This window comes from Falco naumanni, chromosome 1, assembly GCF_017639655.2.
Source record: "Falco naumanni isolate bFalNau1 chromosome 1, bFalNau1.pat, whole genome shotgun sequence".
Lineage (NCBI taxonomy): Eukaryota > Metazoa > Chordata > Aves > Falconiformes > Falconidae > Falco > Falco naumanni.
Window position 1 is genome coordinate 65644801 of NC_054054.1, and position 24245 is coordinate 65669045.

Sequence of the window (24245 nt, forward strand, 5' to 3'; positions counted from 1 at the left end):
AATTCCTGAAGATCCCTGGAAAGCTGAAGGGGCACGCGTGCATGTGATCCACAACTGGATGTCACTGTTAGTCAAAGGTTTTTATTTTTATGAAAAAATAGAAAATTTCATATCTTACACTACAAAAAAAAACCATGTACACAAACAAAATGCACAGAGAGCATCCAAGGAGTTGGGAGCGGGGGAAGGGGAGGAATAAATACAGCAATGCTACAGTCTCCTACGAGTTAAAACGCTGATGTAAGGAGCTGAGATGGATGCTGCGGCTCTGGCAGTGCTGGATGCACCAGCTCCCACCCTACCTGCCCTAAGGAATTACAATAAAGGATTGGAAACTAAGCATTACTCTTAAGACTGCTACTGATGTATCTTACATATGCCTTAACGACTAATTTCAAGACCACAGCAGCCCAAGGAGTCACACTTTCTTGACCACTGGGACTTTCTACATTATATTCAACACTGAATAGACAAAAAAGAATTTTACCTTCATGTTTTGTTCTTCTTGCTGTTAACATATTGAAAGAATAAATAGAATTTTAAACTGATCTTTTTTTTTTCTTTTAATTCAGTCTTCCTTTTTTATGCTCAGGTAATTTTCCCAAATGGTAGCTATACAATGAAAGGGGGTCAGTCTACACAAGATGTGCTTGGGGACACTTCCTTCTCCCAAAATGAAAAACTATATTGAAAAGAGCCTTCTCACCTCCCAGATCCTTTGAAATATCTTCCTCACAATTAGCAGCAAAATAGACCGGAAAAAAAGTATTTGTTGGACCAGCTGCAGCAGTAGCAAGCTGGAAAAGCAAAGCACTTGGACTTATCGTAGGCAGGAAATCCACCTACAGCCCTTACAAAGAGCATAACCAGTAAAATATTACTGTCATCTTGTTCTGCTGCACCCCGCTACATACGATCATGCCCCAAATACAGAGTACTTGCAGTTCTTGCATGGCAACTGAAAACCTCTGTTGTCTCTGGAATTTGCTTGTGGACATAAAAGCTGTAACTTTTGGACCCTACTTGTGAAAAACACCATCGTATTTTATTTTTAGCTCCAAGACAAAGCCTATTATACAGATATCTGTAACAAGAACAGCTCTTGAAATAAATAGAAGAGGTTATTTATTTATTGGAGGGACTAAGAAGAGGTGCCCTATTTACAAACGCAGTCTGGCTTAAGAACAGTTTGCTTTCCACTGGTTAATTATTTTGAAGGTTACGCCAGCATCTGGTATGCATCCCAGACATACTGCATATGCCTTTAAAACCCCACAAATGGTGTAAAGGGGATTTTGCTGTTAAAAGTCCAGGAAAAGAGACCAAACCCAACTCCTCCTGCAGACCCAACAGGTAAGGAATGAACAGAGATGACAGGCAGAAAATGCTGCATATTTGCTAATAGCATCTCTCCCGGTGCGGCCGATGGATGTGGACGGCAACTCAAGGATTCCTCCTGACAAAATGAGTTGTTTCTGTCTTCCTACAGGTTATTTTCCCCAAGTGCTGCAGGCAGGGATGCACAAATAATCCCAAGACTGTTCTGCTGACAGCTCTAATAATCTTATTTATTATATGACAAATCTCTTTTCCGCACCAAAATTGTTATGTCTTGATTCCCCCTTCCTCTTTTGTGGTCCAGTGGCTGCCAAAATGAAACAACAGGATGAGAAATCACACCATCAAGATTTGTCAGACCTCGCTGCAGCTCCTCTCCCTCCCATTTCTCCCGATTCCTAAGAGCTCGGCAGCAACTCACAGAGGAGGAGCAGGCCATTTCAGAACAGGCAAATATTGCCTGAAGAAACCCCCAATGAAAGCAAGCAAAGCCCTGCTGCTAAGAAAAAAATAAAATCCATCCAACCCTGTCCAACTAGACCTTCCTCTTTTCTTTAGAAACTGTTCCTTGCATCAAATCTCATCCAAAGGCTTCAGGGAAATGGAAGAAAGACCTTTGGAACAGCTGAAGGCGGCATTCAACACCTGCTTCTGCAAGATGTGAAGGACGCAGGCCTCCTTTCAGCTCTGGATGAGCTCCTCGTGCTTGGCTCTGCAGCACCAAGGACAAAGGGAGCTGCGGCAAGTCACTCTGTTGATGTTATCACCAAAGAAGGATGCTACAAGATGCTATTTAACCTCTGAGGAAGCAATATATCTAGAGAAACAACAAACACTTGCCTTCTGCTGAGCCATTTTTAAATCCTTATCTTTACCAAAGCCTTCACACAACCTATGAATAACAAATCAACTGTGCTGATTAATCCTATCTACAACAAAAGGAGGAGGGCAGCCACAAACTGTTTCTTGGTGGGCTTCCCAGGGGACTGGGTTGTCCTTGGGTCCCTCTGAAAACAGCAGCTCTGAGCTTTAATGGACACAACCAGCTACAACCAAGTGCTGACTCTAGCTGCGCCAGCTCCAGATGAGTGGGACCTTCTCGCCCATGGGATGCCACTGCTGCGACCAGTTGGGCTGGTCTGCTCTTCCCTCCTCTCTGCACTGCCCCAAGGTGGCCAGCTCCATACCCAGATGAAAATGCCCAGAGAGACAAGCTGGGACAGCACAGTTCCCAAAAGAATCCCACCAGCAGCACCACTTGGGGGGAAAGATACTGCAAAATCTCCATGCTGCATGACTGCGGGCTCACCTCCGCACACCAGGACTTAACCTCTGTAATAAGAACAGCAAAATGCCTGCCTCCCAGCTAAAACCACCTTGTGGTTTCTCTCCTGGGTGCCAAGGACAGGGGCAGAGGCCACACTGGGTGATGGCTGCTGGGCTCAAACACCAGTGTGGAGGCATGTTATCCCACGCTACCTTTGGGCAGGACTCGTACACGCAAAACCCGATACCGTGTGAGGCCACTGAGAACCAGATGTTTTACTTTTCTTCTGGACATCCCCAGGCTACAGTGGAAAGGAAGGGGCGACATCTTTTATTTAAACAGATTCCTTCTACCTCATACACATAATCAAAACTCCTGAAGGCTTTATATGTTGCTCAAACCAAACAGGAGCAGAAATACCAAGCATGGCAGTAACACAAAAGGGAGACAAAAAGAAGCAAAAGAGGGAGGGAAAAAAAGAACAAACCAAGGAAAGAGCCCCAATCTTGTACCTGATGCGTAGCAAACTGTACAGTATATACATCTTAGTCACGTATTATCCTCCCAGAAGAGCAAATGAAAATAACTTGGTAACACAGAGGGAGGAAACAAAAAAAATATACACCCTGTATTGTATTTGCCATGGAGCAAGCAACATGTTTATACACTAGTCTCTATAACTTAATGCTGTGTAACAGCATTTTTTCTTCTTCAAATTTACAAAACAAAGTATCTATTGAGAAATAATCTAATCATATTGCTCTTCAATACACTTCTGTAGACAAGTAAGACTTGAAGTTAAACTTCAGCAAACTGCAGCTTTTGGGAGCCCACGAATGGCTACAAAACTCCTCTGCTCAAGTCAGTCCTTGGAAGTATTACCATGTGCTGCTGCAATTCAGTATATAAAGGTGCTACATATATATATATGTGTGTGTGTGTGTGTATATATATATATGTCCCATGTACAGACGTGTGCTGGGAAGGCTTGTTGTCGTTGCTGAAGCTTAAGAGACGGGTTAACCCCACATACAGCAGACTCGTTTCCATGTTCCATGCATCTTACATTTACTTCATGAAAATGAGGACACAAATAGGAAGAAAAGGAAAACTTTAGTCAAACACTGCTTTAGAAATGCTGCGGCAGAGGCCAACATCCTTCAGTTATAGAAAGCACTGAATTTCCCTTTTTATCTTTTCCTTTTTTTTTTTTTAGTCAAAATAAATCTCAGGGCTAGTGTACAAAGTGCAGGATCGACCCACTTGAGGAAGCGACTTTAAAACCAAGTTACAACGGCACCATCCCATTCACCAACTGGACCTTCATCTCTTGAAGGCTGTTCATTATCTTCTTCTGGTGACCAACAAGTGTCACTCCCAGCCGCCTCAAATCCCTGTGGGAGAAAGCAGATGTTGGTTCCAGGGACCTCTCAGGCACATGCCGCCACGCACACTACGCGCCGCGCGCACTGACGCTGCTGCCAGCATCTATCTCTTACCATTGGCAGCTCCCAAAGCCAAGTTTAGTTGGCAAGCTTCATTTTCCCCCATTTTTAAAATTTATTTTATTTTTAATGGCTGACAGCATCTCGGAGAGGTGATGGGATTTGACTGAGATCACCTTGCTGGCCAAGGAAAAAAGCTGGACAGCAAAGTGCCAGCATCGCCTTTGGCCATGGACTTTGCTAGGTGTGAAAAGTCCTATTTCCAAGAGAAAAGCAATGTAAGAAAGCCTGCGTTGCACTTTCCTCTTCTCCTGGGAAAGGCTGGTATTTGATCTCAGATACGAGCAGTGAGAAGTGAGGTCAGTCCATGCTTCCTTCCTCTTCGGATGAGGAAAATACAAAGATACACAAACTGCCATCTTAGAGCCAGCTCTTACAGAGAGCTGAAGGGCAAAAGCCTTGAGCATGGCCATCGCCCCGATGACCACCTAAAATCAATGGGAACTGGCAATGCAGCTCCTCTCTGGGCCTTTGCAAATCTTCCCATAAACCCACGTTTCTTATTTTTGGGGATGAATTCTACAAGCCAAAGGCATTTGTGTTGAGTCTGTCTACCGGGCTGCCATTACAGGAAAGCTGCAGAACAAGATAGCTTATGTAAAATGCAGGGTTAGGAGGGAAGATCGTTTTCTCAGAAGCTCAGCTCTCTAAAATTTAGGTGTACAGGCAAAGGTAATCCCCAAGGTTCATGCTGATGGCATGAAAGAGGCACATCCAGTGGACAATTTATCCCATCTAAAGACAGGAGTGGAACAATTTGTCCCCTGGAGAGTGGGACCTTGGGTGATCAGATTCAATGACATATCTACAGCCAGGGTAAGGCTATGGTTACGGCAGAGTATAATTGTAGGGATCTCTTTCTAGGGGGAAAAGTGTTAAGAAATAAAATATAGGAATAAAAGCTTGGAAGAAACATCAAGACAGGTGCATCTGTGTTTCCAACACAAGACACAGGCAGTTAGACAGGCAGTTTGACTTAGAGGAGACATGGTGTTTTGTCTGAAGACTTCCACTAGAGAAATATCAGCCCCTCACTTTCTACCTCCACGCTGGACTGAATGAAAGATGTTTTCAAAGTTGGGCTCTACGGTCTTGCCAATACACGTGTGACTCCCAGAGCTGTTGACACCCTTTGTGCAAGTCTTTTAAGAGAAAGCTCTCCACTGAAAGACATCAGGATGCGACCTCCTTGAACACATAGGTGCTTTTTGGAAACTACACTGGCAGGGCGGGCACGTGCAAGGGCTGGGGATCATCGGCAAAACCCAGGATCCCGACCATCACCTGAGACATACTGCAAACCTGGCCTGCAGCTCACAGCACTGCCACGTGCTGGACTGCAGGTGAACACAAGCAATGACCACCAAAGAGCTTTCACACGATGTTGCATGAGCTACCCATGGCAGTGTACCTCTCTTAGCAGCTTCACGTTCTAGATAAAGACTCCTATGCAAATACAACCAACCATCCATGTCCAAAAATTACATAGATGAACATTGCTTTGAATAAAAAGCAATCCTGAGTGAAGGTTGATAAGTTAACACATAAGCTGGTTGAAGCCAAAAACTAGATACGTTGTTCTCCAAGGATTGTCACACTTTCAGCCTTTTGATTTAGAAAATACCAGATTTTCTGCTCCAGACTAAACACTTCATTCATTTTTCAGTGATGCATCTTGCCGATGCATAGGGGAAATCACAATGTAAGGGGCATGGAGCAAGGGAGGTCAATGAGACACATCAGCAATGCTCCTTACCTCGTAAAGAAAAGGCTGCAGCACCTGCAAAAGGTGTCTACCTTCTCAGGGGGACATGCTTTCATTTCTTCCTCCACTGAATTGTGAAACTAGTTCAGCAAGCCATCTTAATAATGAAGGAAATTGTAGTAGTGCTATTGTTACATGCAATTTATTTTATGTACACAGCACAGTTGGAAGTTCACACCAAAGATGAAAAAAACCCAACAAAACCCAAGCCAGTATAGGACCTGATTTTTAAAAGAGCCAGCATCTGCCTTCCCCCTGCTGAGCACTACTCTGCTGGCACTTTTTGAAAATTCAGGTGTTCCCCCCACCCCCACCCCCAGGTATTTAAAGTGCAAGCTGAGCTCTTTTGAAAATCCAGCACCACATATTTCACAGGTGTATTCTTTCTGATACTCTTGCATGTTATGCAGAAGAAAACAGCCTGAAACTTTGAGAAACGCATGTACGTCTTGGCATTTCACAGGCAGCTCCACCAGCCCAATAATAAAAAAAAAACCCTACTCACTACACAGCTTTTTTTTCCCTTATGGGGGGATTAACTCAATATCCTTGAGGAGTGCCTCATTGATTTACAAGTGAGAAAGAAGAAAAAGGAGTTTCTGGTTTCAATCCATTAGCTGCTCACCAGGGGATCCAGTCTATTTTTTAATTTTTTTTTTATATCAAATCCTCAAATGCAGAGCCACCGGCCAAAAGCAGGGGGACTCCTCAGAGAGGGGAAAAAACACTACTGGGGGGTCCTTCACCTCCGCAACAACAGACCAGAAGACAACAGCTCCTGAGCTGCCAGATGCTCACCTACTATAAAATCAGCAGCTTTATTCAAAAGCCACCTTGCAAGTTGCAAAGCCAGGAACAAAACTTTTCACAAACCACCTAGAGAAGGCAGCTTTAATTCCCATTTTTCAAGCGTGACTTACAGCACGTTGCACACGCCTGTGCACTCAGTGCTGAGGGACTTAAAGCAGTGTAAGGCAGAAGCCAATTTTAAACAAAATTGAGTGCGCAAACCAGCTGGTTTTGGGACCAAAAAAAAATTAACTTTGTGCCAAAGGGCTGCAATACAACTGTTTTCAAGCTCCACTCCAGAGCTGCCTGGCTCACATTACCGCAGCCAACTGGTAATTTCACTGGGCTCAGCTCTGCAGAGATGATGCGTATGGGTATCTGCCGGGGCTTTGCAATAGAACTGTGCAATTCCCTGCAAGAAAAGGCACAACTGAGACCCACGGGCAAATGACAGTTGTGATCAGGACCCAGGCTGCACCTTGCCCCGCAAGTGACCTGACCCCCGGCGTTGGGTTTTGTGTGTGCTGCTGTGGCAGGAACGTGGGCGCTCCCTGAGGCCACGGACATACGTGAACCTGTGCGCTGGGGGGGTCTCCCTGCTTCAAAATACTTGATCCTCCTAGCAATGAGACAAATTTTATCTTTGTTTCAGGGAGAACTCTCCCTTTTTCACTTCTCTCTCATTCACGTAGGGCTGAAAATAGAAATAGGCAGGAATTTGAATCACTTGCCAACACAGTAGCAAGAAGCTGACCGAAGTTCACCAAAAAGCCGAGGAAATAAAGGGGAAAATTTGTGTCGGCTCATCCCAAACAGCCTGTATACAGCTGCACGCACGCTGCTCTCTTACCACTGCCTTGCACGAAAGCCCAGCTGCAACATGGCAGGGACAACATGGTATCCCCTTCCCTGCAACATCCATTTGCAAGGGTTGAATTCATGGTCTCCACGTTGTAAGAAATATATTTCAAACATTTTATTCACAAACAGAACTACTTATACACCATGGACCAGTCTGTCAAACACAGTGCAGACTAGGACTGGATTGCCACATAATATACAACCCCCTTTATCAGCCAGTTAGTCATGCAAGCAAAAGGGCCAGGTTGCTGAAAGATCTCTGCGGCTGGCAGTTGTCAACCCACCACGGATATTTTGTATTTCATCTCCCACCCAGGCCAGATTGCACCACTCTTCTTCATGTGGTGTAGCTCTACAATTGCCCATGCAGACTGGGACTACTCATGGAGTGAGTTAGTTGTCAGTTTGAATGAGGGGGAAGAAGAAGAACCTCAAAGAAGACGCTAAAGAAAAAAAGGAATCCACTTGCTAGGGACTTAGGCATGAAATGAGGACATTTAAAAAAAAAATATATTTAAGAGTTCATCTGCTCTTATTCATTATTCCTGTCCTACTCGATTATGAGATGAGCACTGGTTTGTTCAGAAGCAGATACAGTATCACAATCTCAGGATTGAGATTTCAGGTTAAGAATAAGCATCTAGAGCAGGTGAACTCTTAAACCATCTTCATCCAGTATAACTTTTAATAAATAATTTATTTTATTTTAGAAAAAAAAATATACAATGCAAAGCAACACAGCACATATTATTACAAATATTCAGACCTCTTCATCTAACAACAAACAACAGGGTGTCCTGAGATTCAGTGAGTACAGATCTTTCAAAAGGTGGAAGTATGTAGTCCACATGGTTAGTAACTGGTCCAGTCAAGGGTCAGACTGAAACTCATGTCATGGATCTATCTATCCTTGAGTATTGTCCTGGTAAAGTTATTCTTGCAGTGGATTGAAAGAGCTCCAGACACACTCAAAGTCACTAGGTGGTCCACAAGTTTAAAGAGCAGGTCTGGTCCACTGGAAAGGTTGCCTTCAAGTCTGATATCCAGTTGGAAAGAGGGGGTGGAGGGTGAGGCTCCACTTTTCACAAGGTGATTCGTCCCTTTGCAAGAATTAGAGCTAAATGTAGAAAATCACTCTTTGTTTGAACACATACATTTTCAGGTCTTTGCTTAAGTAGGCAGAGCTCAGGACTTGGGGCGATATTCACCAGTTTTAGCTTTTTCATCTTTTGCTTTCAGCAATTTGTCACTAATACTACCCTTTTCTGGAACAAATGCATCAAGCCACCAGTTTGAAAGAAGCAGGGCAGTAATCAGGATTTTGCTTTGCATGTTGGCAGGGGATTAAAAAAAAAAGCTGAACATTTACCACCTCAACCAGGTCCTGTAAAGAGGCCACAAAGGTGAGCGCCCACAGTCACCAGTCCTGTCAGCGTTACAGCCAACCCCTACTACAGCACTAGTGATTGTTTTTTCAGTAGATTTTAGGAATTCTTTACATTCATCGTATTTTTTTCTGCCTTTTCTGGCAGTGATTATCCAGTTCTCCTTTCTCTATCTAATTTTCACATGTGTCCTATGCAGTTTGAATTCAGGGAAGATCATTTTGGATGGCATTTGAAGGCAACCTCTTAAATTGTAGAGAATGTTTTACTGATGTCATTTGGGGAAAGCAAGCTACTTTCAGATGTTCAGATCATCTTTTCACCCAATCCCCCCAAGTCCCAGCTCTGGAATATACTGAACAGTTGCCTCTTTTAAAAATGACAAGGAATATTTAACCTGAATTCTCCTTTGCAGACTACAAAATGTTTTGTTGTTCTCTTTTACAGGGAGAAAAAATGAAAACCTCCAGAAAACCAACACCCCCAACATATTAACCTTTAAAGAACTTTCCTTGTTCTGGTGTTTATTTACTGGAGAACCCATGAGAGTCTCAGCTAAGCCCACCCAGGAGCCATTTCCCTCCCCTAATTTGTTGATTTTAAGGGCAATCTGCCAGTTTATATCAGCCTGAGCATGTGGTTCAGGTCTTCAACACGGGACAACTTTCCTCTTAAGCCACTATGACGATCTCTCCTTTCTTAATAGCTGAGAATCCAGTCTTTTGTCTTTTTTTTACTTTATTTAAGAGAGATGAGAGAGGTCTTGATCTGGATGGCTGGATGTCTTATTAAATGAACCTTTCACAGCTTTCCCAACAATAGACCCAAGTGGGGTCAAACCTTCTTGCTAAGTCACCACCGCGATGCACAGGTGCACGGGCTGAGCTGCTGAAGAACCAAGCCTGACTCACACAAGCATCTCTGCTCAAGGCAGCTGGGGGAGGAATTCATTTGCTGGCACGGATAACTGACTAGCTGGAGTTAGTTTCAACCTTTTTTCAGTTTCAATTGAAATACCAGATGGATTTATGAAATGTCTCCTTTAGGCTTAAAAAAAAAATAAATCCAGAAGCTCCCTAGGCTCCCAGGCATCAGCTCCTCTGCACTGCTTTACTGCTGTAAAAGCCTGGAAGAAAGCTGAAGCAGCTCAGACATGTTGTCTCCACTGGGGCCAGTAAAGAACCAGAGCAGGATGGCATATGTGCTATAGAGAAGACACTGGGACCTGGTGGAGGGGGCCTTAGAGGTGGTTTGCAGGTGGTGAGGGTCAGAGCTATCTCTGGTAGCTATAACCTTACTTAAGGACTTTTAAACCAACTCGCTTTCTGGCTAGAATGGTACAGATAATGGATTTCTTGGTTCACTGCCAACTGGAAAAAAAACCCCACCATTTTGAAGTACTTTTGGAGTAGCCTGAAAAGATTCTGGGGATACTTTTGAAATGTCTGGAATACCAAAGAGCAAATACAGGGAATTATTTCCATTTTAAAGTCAAATTAAGGAGATAATTTCACAATCTGAAATGTTGCACTCAAGAAAATGGGACGTTAGGAATAGTTTTGTCAGCGGGACTAAGACTGTGTCAGCACAGAGGGACGCTAAGACTGTTTAAAGCTACATGAGCAACTGAACTTCTAATTTACTGTCAAAAATGACCATTAATTTGGGCTCAAAATCAACATTTTCTCTGACACAAACCACAGCATTTTACTTCCAAGTACTTCTTTTAGAGCTCTTGAAATTGCATAAAATCCTAATGAGGAACAAACTGGAAGCTTTTGTGAAACCCAGTTTTCTTCCTTGATAGAACTAATTCACCCAAACAGCAACAAGGCTGTGATACATTTTAGACAACCTGCATTTTCAACTGGAAAATGGTTTGGTTTGGTTATAGGACTGAGGTGACACAGTAGAAGGAACGCTCCAGCATTTACCTTTTCTCTTAAATTACTGCCTTACCCTATTCCTCCTCTTCCCACTCACCCTCTGTCTAGGTCTTCCTGATGTATGGACTCTGACCACCCTGGGGATGGACCTCTTCCTTGGTCAATGTTTGTAGACCACCAGTCTAAATGGAGCTGTGAAGCCTGGTGTTTCTGGGCGCTGCCATATCAGATGAGCAGGTAAGGAACCGTGGAGTCTTCAAAAGCCAAAGTAACGTGGCACGTAATTGCAGGACTAGGCTGGGAAACTCCACATAAGAGTCTCAGGCACCCAAAAAAGGATCTACGCAGAAATCCATGCACCTTGACTCCCTAGACAGTTGCTAATCTCTAGCTCAGGGTTTTAATGTGAATCTCTGAGGACAGAGTGAATGAGTTCAGGTGTAAGGGACAAATACTGGTGATGTGAGTGGAACAAATAAAACCTGAGTAAGAACAGATATGGGCCTGCCCTCCCTCTCTGCATGTAACACAAAACTGAACTCCACAGAGATGTTACCGACTTGTATCGTGCGCAAGGGCCCCCTACCCTGTAGGGTGAACTCCACAGCAAGCCCTACGGCACACAGGATAAATGCTGTGGTCCTTGGGGTGTGGGGATTTTTCTTCTTTTAGTCCTAAACATCGGCAATGAGTCTGTATGTGCACTGGCAATCGGCACGTGGTCAGAGGAGCCACAACCTTCTCCAAAGTGGCATGGAGCATAATCCTTCCCATTCTGCCTTAACGCCTGCAGTAAACTAAGCTCAATTTAACCCAGATAGAAAGGCAGGCTCTGGGGCGGGTTTGAGTAAGCGGCATGAGGAAAGTACAGACATAATTATGCAAGCAAGGCAGGCAATTAAAGGTGGAGCATAACAAATCAGCAGCCCTGAGGCATTTACAAAGTCATTTGAATGCTGTAACCCCAACTGCAGTCATACCTACGTGCAAAAACCAAGGGCACACTAAGAAGGAAAAGTCTTGGCCAGGGACCCTGTCCCCTACAGCTGTGGGTTTCCCGATGCTCTTCTGTTGTCATTGTCTGTATCTGTGCCTATTTCTGTTAGTGCTGAATACTATTTCTGTGCCTTACTGGGCTTGACTGTCCACTTGGTTATGTCCAGATGAACTGTGAAACCAGCTAATCCAGTGTAAAGACAGTATACTTCAGTAGTGACTCTAGCTCCTATACATTTACGAGTAGGGTGGTTTTTTTTATTTGTTGGTAACCCCAAATAATCAACTTCTATTATGTTGAGAGGATGGCCTGGCAATTATTCAAACTCAAGCACTAATTTCTGTGAGCAAAGGAGCCAAAGTACTGGCTGCAGTGACCGTAAGTTTTACTCCTGCCTGCATTTGTTATCATCAATACAGATGCTAAAAGAGAAAGTGCTGACTGCAAACAAAGGGTAAGAGTTTCCCTTTCTGCAGCCTCATCCCTGCGTATTTTTTAATTGTTTGTCTGTCCCTTGGCTGCCCACCACTTCCCCCTGCCCCCCCATTCCAACAAACAAAAACGATCTGGGCAACTACTCACTCTAGGGTCACCTGAGCCACAGCATCCATCGAACTGTATCCATTTTCCATGAAGATCTCCGTGTATCGGCCCATTTTGATGGCATCCAGCCACTCACCCACCGACCTGTAGGCACCGCTCCCAACTGGACTGTGCTCTACCAACAGATTTGATACTCTAAAGGCAAGCAAAAACAAAGCAGCAAACAGAATCAGTATCGAGATGTACCCAACGTGACTCAGTTGCTTGCATTTTTATACAGTAAAGATGACTCTTTCGTTGCATTTTCAGTGATTGCTGCAGCCTAAATCCTCCCAGCAGGCTCGATACGCAGTGTATCAAACATATCCTTCACCTGTGACTTCACCCACGTTTGAGTTACCTCCTGCCACTTCTTGTTCTCACTGCAAGCAGAGAGAGGAGAGGACGAGCATCCACCCTGCCACCTCTCACCCACAAGCAGGCTCCTTTTCTATCACGCTCCCTGGTCACTCTTCAAAGTCTTCGGTTTCACTCTTCCCGCTCTGTTTTCCTCCTCCTCCTCCTGTAAAGCTCATAATTAACTTAAGACAGCCCAGAGCCTGGAAGCCGAAACCCAAATTACATTTCCCAGCAGTGGCCATCAATGGCAGGCTGCTGTCAACACTTCGGGGGCGGCGGCTCCCGCAGGGGGATTTTGGATGTGGGCAGCACCTGGCGAGCCCTGCAGGGAGCAGCAACGCTCCAACCACGCTCCAGACCTGAAAGCAGAGGCAGACTCCTGCTCCTGCACCCTCACTCAAGACCTCACCGTGGCAATTGCTACCTGCTCCGTTATGCCGTACACGGAAGAAGCAATGCGGGCAAATAATAACCCTTCACCACAGCAGAAACAGAGATACAGTACCTGGCACAAGTGACCCGTGCTATGTACAGGTCCACCACCCTACTAATGATGCGCAGAGAGCAAAGGGAGCTTGTCCAAGGTCAGCCAGGAAAGAAACTACATTTGTCCCCTGCTTTTGTAAAGCAGGATACAGCTAACGTAAGTCTTGCATAAAAATTATTACCTACAGGTAAAAAAAAAAAAAAAGTTTTTTGGGGTCAAGCCTCTTGATGGTGAGGATTACACTTAAAAGACTTTCAACTGGAAGGAGAGCTGGGATATTATATTACTATAGCACTTCAGGAATCTTTATATACTTTATGAGCACATTAGTATTATTTGTTTATTTAATAGCAATGCTGAAAGGTCCAATAAAATGTGAATACTTGCAGTACCAAGAACATAATGGCTTCCCATAACATTTTATACACATGAGGAATTCAAAACTCCTAAGTAATCATAATGAGAAGTGGATTTTCATCACTAATGTCAGGAGGTACCTACTGATATGCACACGCAGTAATGTAGAGAGTGACTTCCTTCCTTATTTGCATTAATGAGAATTTCCATAAAGAATACATTACATATATAAAAAAATCCTTTACAGCTGCTGTATGTTGAAATTATGATTCATTTGGAATTACTATGGTGCAGGCACAGCAATCTATGACTATAGAAACACAGACCCAAAACCTGGCTGTTCAGGTGCTCCATTCACATTGAAAATACCCACAGCAGCTTTAAAAAGGAAAGGTCTGAAATTGTATGGACCTGTTCATGGAATAAAACACCAGCAAAGTGCTTAGCAACTCTAGGAAATGGTTTGCTGCTTATTTTCCTCTTTTCTAACATAACAGTTTGGTGTAAGAGTGCACGAACCACTGCATAACGGGCCTGGAAAATAACTGTTCTGAACTGAAAATAAAAGAGAAACATCACATATTTTATGCTATCATAAACCTTTTCCTGCAGGTTTGCTGGGATTGATATTACATCTAATTGCTAATAAGAGCAATTTCTTCTTCAGATGGTAAATGATGCATGTAAAATAGCCTGAGGAATCAGATCTAGCTTGTAATTAAAAATTAACAGAGATTTGGTGTTTCTTCTTTTTCAGTGCATGAGATGCCATGCGCGGGGACGTGCCAGCATGGGGATGCGAGGTCCAGCTGCAACAGGCAAGACTCACCACATGCAGCTGTGCAAGACTCACTTGGAAGGTGTGGAGACAGATGGGTCTAAGTTCAGAACAGTGCATCTGCTTTGGTCCACACCACCAGTCTAACCTCATCTTACGTCCCTCTCATTCCTGGCCAAGGAAAATGACGTGTCTTTTTTTTTTTTTTTCCTCTGAGAATAAGCTTTTCTGAAGGGCCTCTTCCCGTGTTAATCAGGGAAGCTCCACTGCCATCAGTGAATGATTTATATTCATCACTCCTTCACGACCTTGCAAGGGACTGAGTGATTAGCAACACAGATGGCTCAGAAGTAATACTTGTGTGCTTATAGCTAAAAAAGAAAAATTGTCTCCAATACTCCAGTATATTGGAGATCCCAGTACTAAAACGCACTAAAAAATATTAATCTCTTTTTCCCTAAGTGCAGCTTTATTTCTTGACCATATTTACCTTACTTGTAGCCATGCAGCTATTCAGATTCATGCTTAATTGCACACCAGCTGCTCGATTCACTTAATGTTGTTTTAGCAAATGTTTTGTGTACAGCTCTTTGGGAACCACAGAGATCCTCTCGCGATTACCAAGACTGTCAGAACTGGTGGTGGTGGCTAGCAAACATGGGAACAACTGTGGGAGGGTTCTCTTGGACACCGTGAGCTTTGCACTTCCTAAGAGATTCCCCAAGAGATGCTCTTCATTTGTATTACCAAGATAAAGTCAACAAGCAGGTATTTAGAGCAGCATTTACTACCTGCTTCATGCACTTAAGTCCTGCCCTCTCTGACCTTGGGGTAAAGCACAGGTAGCTTTATCATAGACCTATAAATACCACTGAAACTCCCATTTCTGAAAGACAGGCACAATAATTTTCTTTGTGGCAGCAGAACTACATTTACAGAGTAACTGAATTGCTCACATACCAGCCAATTTTAACAGAAAAAGCTGATATGGGAAAACTCCCCTGGATATAATGAAGCTGGAGAAACATCCACCCATGAACAAGTGTGGGATAAACAGTAAGTGGTAATTCAACCCAGAGGTGGGTTATTCAGACAAGGATCTTGCTTTGAGACATGGCTTTGGCCTCAGTTTGTACCTGCTCGATGCATTAACCAACGTCTTCAAGCTGCTTGGGTTACGGATGAGCTTGTCCAACATGCTGACAATTTCGTCAAACTTGGGCCTGCTGTTGCGGTCCTTCTGCCAACAGTCGAGCATTAACTGGTAGAGAGCAGCAGGGCAGTCCATGGGACTTGGCAGGCGGTAGCCTTCCTCCACAGCTTTGATCACCTATGGGAGACAAAACATGAGGCTGATGGGTTGCTTTTTTTCCTTTCACCTTTTTCCCAAATGCCAATTAACTTAAACAGAGAACTTTGGGACCAGCAATATGCTTACAAAAAATCCCACTGCCCCGCAACTCTGCACACCCAGAGGCAAACCCAGTAAATGCCACTATCTTTCAGATCTCCTACAGGATGGGTTGAAGAACTTAATTTTTGGTCACTGCAAAACGAATCTAGAAAGCCAAGGCAGTGCTACAACCAGGGGGCCACACTGTCAGGCTGCATTTGTTCAAAGCTCAGCCAAGGTCCATACATTATATACGAAGAAACTCCCGGAGCCTATCTTAAGTCCACAAAAAGCATCCTACCAGGCTTTCTGGCATCTTCTTGGAGCACAGTGATTTTGTTTATTCAGACGTTGGCTTCTTTTTAAATGAAAAGGCATGTGCTAGACCACAAATTTGTATTACAGTAATAAAAGTCTGACTGTATTTCAAAAGAGACTTTGAATGCTAATTGATGGATGGATTCAAGGCAGAAGCAGAACAACCATCTCATATATCATTCAGTGCTGTCTGGGTCTAGTCGTTTCTTAGTGTGGCCACATTTTTGCCAGGAATTTAAAATGTCACCCCAAGAGTATGTAAATTAAAACCAGGAGAGGGTTGTTGCACTGATTTAAAATACTAACCATCTATGATTCTGTATCTAAAACAAGTGGTATGAACATGCGCTGCCTGCCCTCTCGAAAAGCAGAAATTAATAAATGAGGGCAGAACTGAAGTAACTTGTTTTCCCAGGTTTGGGATAAGTGTACAGCAGGGCTCCAAGGCCAGCAGTTCCCATTTTGAACCATTACAATTTTCAGGAGAATGAGCTTGTGTTTCAAGCCACAAGGGCCTGTGACCAAGCCAAGAGAATCTCAGCAGCCCATCTTCACACCCTCTACTACCAAGACTCCTTGACCAAAAGGAGCTGGAAGCAGCTCTTTGCTGTGTGGAAAACCACAGGACCTCACTGTTGGATTCCAACGACTACCTCAGATGTCATTCATTTAGGCACTGTCTCACAATTTGAAAACATCCTGTATTTAAAAAGAAAACTCTGTGGTTAGCATGGAAGTTATTTTCTTGATCTTTAGTCCCTATATGAGCAGTACAGGAAGAGTCATGTCAGGCTGGCATTGCATTTCAGAAGGCTGTGAAATCCAGGACCGCATGGATCGCTTTCAAATCATCCTCCACCACAGGGCTTTTTGCCAAGTGGAAGAGTCCCAGGAATGAGCCAGACTGGCTGGGCAGCAGTAGCGGGAATCTCAAACTCCCTAAGGATGTACACAGTAGAAAAGAAGTGGGGCAAGGATTTGTAATCCTCTCCAGTGGTAGCCAGCATGTCTGAAGATGTGGCCCACAAGATCTGCAGTCCTTTTGTGTCCATCTAAGATTTCATCTGTCAGTGCAGCAGTTACACCACTCTCCACCCAACCCGTGCTTGCGAAGAAATCTCTTCTGGGGCCTGGCTTTTGCTCACAGCATCAAAAAACAGCCCCACCCCGCTACGCTCTATGCTATCTGTGCTGTCCGTTCTACACATCATGCTTTTCAGCTGATCCCTGCTAACAAATTTGCAGCTGCCCTATTAAAAAAGCCTCAGTGTGGCACAGCCACAAGAACGTTATTTGCTGTGTCCACGTCTGTATTTATAACAACAACGGATCATCCTCCAGCTGTAGCAGAAAGAAAATAGTAGCAAGACGGGGAGCAGACCATCTGGCAACAGCTCAGAATATCTGAACTACATCTGCAACGGGGTTATGCATGTTTGATATTCCTGGCAGTAACATCACAATCAATAGCGTTAACTCAATTTACAGGATGTCATTCGTTCTGGCGATACAATGTAAATGGTATCAGAATACTGCGAGGAGCTAGGACGCTGAAATACACTCTTGCATCTGAAGGTGCCTTAGGGGTCTGGCTGTAAGAGGAGCAAAAGGATGAAATAATGAAGACAGAGTACTTGTAGCAACCACAATATTTAGAAAGTAAGAAAATGGCACATTTGCTGTTCCATTCATTGGTGCATACTGCTTTGTAAGACTTGAAGAGTTAAAACTTGCACCTATAAGGAGGCATTTTTGTCCCTGTTCCTTTTCCGGACAAACACAACTCACGTATGGATCGGGTTAACTGAACTGGATGTTTGGGAAAGGACGATTTAGGATAGGCTATTCCAGTAAACCAAACCAACATTTTTAGCTCTAACATTTTTAGTTTTCATAAAATCACCAGTCTGAAGGCTAAAAAGCAGCCACTGTGACCATTTAGCTTAGCAACCTGTGTAACACAGGCCACAAAATTCCTCTCAACAATTCCTGCACCAAAGCCTTATCTTGTGGTTGAGTCAAAGCGTATTTTTAGAAGGCTGCCCAGAAATCAGCACTACTTTAAAATGTGGTTTGTAGCTTTTGCAGTTACAATGCTGCCTGCCCTATGGCACTACACCTCCTTAACACAATCTGGCTGTAACATGGTGAGAAACATTTTGCTCATCACCGACTGTGCCTGTGAATGATGTGCTTTAATTACACGCCATGCAACAAGCAACTCTTGTGCAATGGAGTCCAAAATTCATGTAAGCAGAGCCCCCTGGTCCTCTGCATAAAAGCCAATGCTGTACCTAACACCACTGATTCTTCTGCCAACACAAGCAAAGGAGGAAAGAGGAAGAGGAAGCCTTCAAAAGACAAAGACAGAAGGCATAAATCACATGAGAAACATGCCACAGCACTGAATGAAGTTTCCTAGGCCACCACCATCCAGGCACTTGCCAACTGCACATAGGCAGAGAGGTAACCCAAGCAAAGCCTGAGCAGGAACCGATGCTCATGAACATCTCACCAGTCCTCTGCTTTCTGCTGCTAAAGAAACCAGTCCCCCATCTGCTTCTTCTCAGGCAAGTGTGAAATTCACTCTGTTCCCCACAATGCATACAAGCATTTGGGCTTTTCAGAACGGTTCTGCAAAGTGTGGATGTTCATAACATTATGATCCAGACAAGGGACTCTCCTGGCCATGGAGTGTTATTTCACTGGCACCAGCCTGAATCTTAGCCTGGCATTTACTGAACAACATCTGGGCTATGCCAATGCATCAGCATTAAAGACAGTTACAGTTCTCAGCGTGACCAAAAAAGCTTGACTCTCAATTGCTGCATTTTCTACATAGGCTATAGAAGAAAGTCTTCGTATTTGATTGAGACAAATCCCTGCGTAGATACATGCTGCTTTACCAAACTCCCTGCAAAAGTGACAGCCTCAGCAACGCAGAAGCGGTGGGGTGTTCATGCCAAACAATGCACTCGTCTCCCTGGCAAGAAGCACAGTGGGACTGTCTCAAAGGTACCACGCATTTCCACACCTGGACTTGAAGCAAGATGAGACAGCAGCTCAGTGTGACCCGTAGCAACACCCACTGATGGCAAAGGCCCACAGACAAAACACAAGGGAAACAATGCTCAGCCAGAGCCTTTTCTGCCAGCAAAACAGCAGAAAGCCATGGGGACAGGGACGCTTCTCAAAAAAGAAAAAATGGGTGAAACATCAGGTGGTGTGACCAGAGGAAATCCATGGTGGAGAAAGGACCTGCTTGCTTTGCCCAGCCAGCAGCAGCATCTCTGCAGGTGGCAGGGCTGCAGAGATGAAGTGGGAGGGATAAGGAATGACTCTGCCAGACACAGAGTGGTGCGGTTTCCCTCCCATCACAGAGCTGCGCTGGGGGCCCTGCATGCCTCATGCTGACCCCGACCTCATGCATTAGCTGGCATCCTCAGAGACCTCCGCACGTCATGGTTCTTAGAGATGTGAAGAGGAAGGAGTGGCCTAGAAAATCCAGCAACCCCAGGCTTAAATTTTTTTAGCCTTAGACAAGGACAGATGTTTATGGTGAGCTCAGAGTAGGAGGTAGCCCTGCAATAGGATCAAGAGATCCTTACACAGGCTAAGATCAGAGCTGCAGTCAGGAGGAAGAGTGTCCCCAAGCATCTCCTTGTTTGGAGATGCTTCAGAGGGTGGCCTTGAGGTCAGAGGCTCAAGGGGGCACTGGGGCACAGAAGCAAGGGAACACAACTTGAAAGGTGCTGTACAAACGAACCACGAGAGCTTACATTAGCACAGACTTACATGATGCTCACAACAGGAGCAAAACTACGCTCCTGAGATCAGCAATGCAAGGGCAACTGAGATGCAGCTCTCTGGACTGCCATCACTAGATCAAATCACCCAGCTTCTGTGCAGGGAAACAAAGCTCTTACCATGACTCTCTTGAGTTTCTGCTTTACGTGGCAGCAGGGGTTTGAACACACAATTGAAATGCTGCCAGTTTATCAGCATATATCCCCTGGCAGACCTTTGTCATTAAGCAGAGAAGGGACAGGCTACAGCTCTAACAGCATTAGTGAAGCTCCAGTGGTCTGCTGGGGGAAGCAGGCTTGCCTCTGTGCAGACACATTTCTCTCTGTGCACAGTCTGTTCTGGGCTGCTGCTGCAAAAAAAAGAGCATCAAACAGGAGGATCATTTTTGTCTGGCATGGGGGAGCAAAGCCGTTTTTACAGCAGTTATCCTCCTCTTGTCCCCATCCTGCCTCTCTGATTGCAGAATGAACACTGAGCCCTCAAAGTCCCAACGCGCAGCACCTCCTGCAAACGCTTACATCTTGGTTTGTCATTTCCCAGTAAGGCCTCTCGCCGTAGGACATCACTTCCCACATCACGATGCCATAGCTCCAGACATCACTGGCTGATGTGAATTTGCGGAAGGCAATCGCTTCAGGTGCTGTCCATCGGATGGGGATCTTCCCTCCCTAGAAGGAAAAGAAAAGGAAAAAAATCCCCCAAAACCAGATTGCAGAGGGCAGAGAACACGCAAAAGAGGACAAAACAGCCCTTCTTAGAGCACTGAGGGATGTTATTTTCTCTCTGGAAAGAGACATCGAATTTTAAAGTAAATCTGTTTGACAGCATGGGGCCCCTTTCCACATTATCTCAGCCCATAAGCATTTGTAGGCTGCCTGCTAATTGGCTGTCCTGAAGGTTTGCTGTTTGAATGCTGTTTGAATGCTGGGACATGTATAGGATCAACATCTCAATTATGTTGCACGGGTTGGTAGGGGAATACGGTTCCTCCATTTCTGAGAGCGAGCGGGGGAGGAACAGACAGCTCTGCAACTGAGGAAGACTTTGATCTAATGAGGGTTTCATGCAAATTGCTGTGGAAGTAATGCCCTCTTTTTCTTTTTTTTTTTTTTAATGTGGTCCCAGATCCTGCAGGGAGATCTGCATAACAGGCACAGAAGTCTGTGTGTGCAAAGACCAGCCTGCTTGGCCTCTGCTGTGGGACTGAAAATGATGCCACAGCTGTCAAATGTGCTTTGCTGTTTCCTTTTCCCCTTTCTACCATTTTAGAAATCTAACTTCAGACCAGCTCTGAGAAGGAAGAGGGGAGGGAAAGGGGAGCTTGGATTAAGGAATACTTTTCTCATTGGGTTTAAAGAGTTGTCTCCCTTGATTTATATCAAAATGTATTTTACTGTGAAGTCCCTTCCTCTCAGCATTGAGCTAAATATTGGAAGGTCTCCCTGAATGCCCCCTAACAGTGTTTGTTATTGGAAAAAGGCAGAATTTGGAACACGTTTTCAAAGCAAATTCTAAAAAGTCCCTTCTTCCAATAATTATTTATTCACAGGCTTATCACTGCATGCCTTGAAGGGCCAGATTCTCAGCAGTGCCAATTAGCACATGGCAGCAGGGCTGGCCACAAGCCCTCTAGCCCGCAGGGAGGCTCTGGTCCAGCCGTGCACTGAGTCCTGTTGCAGGTCCGTGACTGCCAAAAGCTGAAAGGCCTTTCCCAGATCGCCACAGGAACTGGAAACACAACCCAGAGAGCTCCCACCACCCGTAAAACAATACCCTTGGAAAAACACACTAATAGGACACATCCAGGTGTGCCAATCACTGCTATGAATACAGGAGGCTCCCTCCAAGCCTGTGCTGCTGAGGTTGGGTCCTGTCCACCCCCTCTCCACAGCAGTGGGGCCAGGTGGCCTTGCACTGGGACAGGCGGGCTGATGGCCTGAAAGGATGGAACAAGGATGGAACAGAGCACTGAGGCTGGAGCAGCTCTTTCTCAGGTTGGGGGAAGGTTACAAGGTAACGTTGAGGGCAATATGCATCATTTGCCATGGGCATTCCGAGCTTACCAATGTTTTAAAAGAGTCAAAACGTCCAGAAGACCATAGCTTACATCTCTGCCTGGGTGCCTAAGAAAAGTACTTGCTCTTGCTCTTTCCTCCCTTTGGTATTGACCAGAGGACAGAACAGAGCTAGGAGTGCAGTAGCTTTGCAGAGTCTGGTATTTGACTCATGCCCCCAACATGAACTTAAAAGTTACTAGTTAAGTTCTGCCTTATGTGGCCATTCCCACTAAAAATTTACAGGCGTTTGCAAAATTAATCTGATAAACTTGAAACATCTGGCCAAACCCTCATGCACAGTTTAGAGGCTCTGCGTTTGTAAAAACCTCTCTGCTAGAGAGCAAAGCTCTCTTGAGCTCCATCAGTTTGGTATCCTTGTAACTCACCCTGGTTGTGTACGCCGCTTCAGGGTCATCTTCTAGGACTCTGGAGAGGCCAAAGTCTGACACCTTGCAGACTAAGTTGCTGTTGATTAGGATGTTCCTGGCAGCCAGATCTCTGTGTACGTAACCCATGTCAGACAGGTACTTCATTCCTGATGCGATGCCTCGCAGCATCCCGACCAGCTGAATGACCGTGAACTGTCCATCGTTCTTCTGCAAAAGGAAGGAGCCATTTGATCAGTTGAGAATCCCTGCACCCTCAGCACTGTGTGCGCATGAATAAAAATGCAAAGGCAAGTCTCCAGGGAAGAAACCCAGGAAAATTAATAATTCATTACTCTCATGCTCTGACCACAAAGCTTTTCAAGGTTTCACTGTTTGGATTAGGATCTCTAGAGACAAAACTAAGGAAATGTTGTTCTTTTAACTGGAGATCAAGGAGCAAGCTATTTCCACTGGTGACTGATAAAGAGACTGCGACTGGCAGTGAACACATGTAGGTATGTGTGTAAAGGCACTGGGGTGGACTGTCTCAGAGTTAGCCAACTGAATGGCATCAAGCTGCATGGAAATCCTACCTCCAGGGGTCCACATGTGAATATTTGGGGGTGAGGGCTCTTCCCCTTGTTGCTACATAACATTTCTAACTACTTCCCCTGTCCTTCCTTCTCTGCCTCTTATGTTTCACGGAAAAACCCTGACAAGTCTGGGGTTTGCCATGATGCAGCGTGGATGTGCTCTTGAAACACATCAAATGTCTCAGAAGAACTTAATCATTTCCACGCAGCAGACTGCTTTCTAAAATAAACATAGTACCCTCCAATTCATTACCTGTTTGTATTAACGCACCAACCAGGTCCTTCATGATGCTGTATAAAGATAGATTAAACACATCTGAGCTACTTTTGCCTCCAGACAGCATCAACAGCTGGACCAGCACCCAGCAAACACTTTCATCACTATTAACCATATGCAAAGAACCCAAACGTTAAACAAGGTACCCCTGGAAAAAGGATCTAAGTATTACCTTTAAAAATGTATCCAGAGAACCGTTCTCCATGTATTCGGTGACTATCATTACAGGTTTGCCTGGGAAAAAAAGTGCACAAGTTTGTTAGCATTTAAAAAACATGAACAATAAAACAGTCTTTTCATAATGCATCTGAATGTGAATATACAGCCAAGCAACAGTAAATCTACACTGCTGTCCCAGCAGGATGACAATACTTTTTGCCAGAATATATGCAGAAACAGGGGAATCAAAGTGGGGGGGGGAAAAAAGGTAACTCCATATAATGGTTGGTGTACCAAGCCCTAGAGCAGATAGATGTTTGAGAAAGAGGTTGTAACCGATGCACAACCTTCTCCTCATCTCCGTGAACAAGCTGAAAGCTTGCAGAGGCCAAATTGAACACAGTGTCCTCTTTTAACTCTTCTCTATGGCTTCAACACCCTGAAGTAGCAATGGGAGCCCAACAGGAGCAACCAGGATGATCTGAAGTGTCTACCTGAGCGTGGTAACCACCAAAACCAAGACCACAAAAGGAAGGGATTACATCCCTTGTAATTCAAATAATCCCATGTGACTACCCTTGTAAACACATCTGGAAGTAAGAAAAGGAATATTTATGCTGCACAGCAAAAGCAAGTTAAGTATGGAATGAGTGTGAGTGGAAATCAAACCAAAAGTTCTTAACAAAAGACCTGGTCTCCTATTGTTGACAGGAATAATAATGCCTCTCCAAATCCATTTGATTAATTTTCATGCCCGAGTCATTTTAATGGTAATTATATATAGTTTTTGCTCAGTTTTTATATCTAATTTCTCTCTAGCCTGCCACAATGACACAGCAATAATTAATATGGTGTGCTCCAGTCCTTGTAAATTCAATGAAATCTTAGAAGAACATGTAAATTATTTTTTCTTTAA

The 24245-nt window shown here is 44.4% G+C and overlaps 1 protein-coding gene across 10 annotated transcripts in view; it reads right to left on the reverse strand.

The window, feature by feature from the left end:
* Positions 1–561: 561 nt before the first annotated feature.
* The window catches only part of EPHA5 (EPH receptor A5), a 210644-nt gene continuing 186960 nt past the window's right edge, over positions 562–24245 (reverse strand). For 7 of the 10 annotated variants that reach the window (XM_040597106.1, XM_040597105.1, XM_040597096.1 and 4 more), the window contains 6 exons: positions 23343–23404; positions 22319–22528; positions 20394–20543; positions 15494–15687; positions 12376–12531; positions 562–3999 (listed from right to left, as the gene is read on the reverse strand). In XM_040597106.1, coding sequence (XP_040453040.1) covers positions 3894–3999; positions 12376–12531; positions 15494–15687; positions 20394–20543; positions 22319–22528; positions 23343–23404 — 878 coding nt within the window. In that variant the 3' untranslated portion in view covers positions 562–3893. Of the gene's footprint in view, positions 4000–4023; positions 8626–12371; positions 12532–15493; positions 15688–20393; positions 20544–22318; positions 22529–23342; positions 23405–24245 lie in introns of those variants that run through there. The other 3 variants (XM_040597073.1, XM_040597068.1, XM_040597103.1) reach the window with 2 other exon arrangements.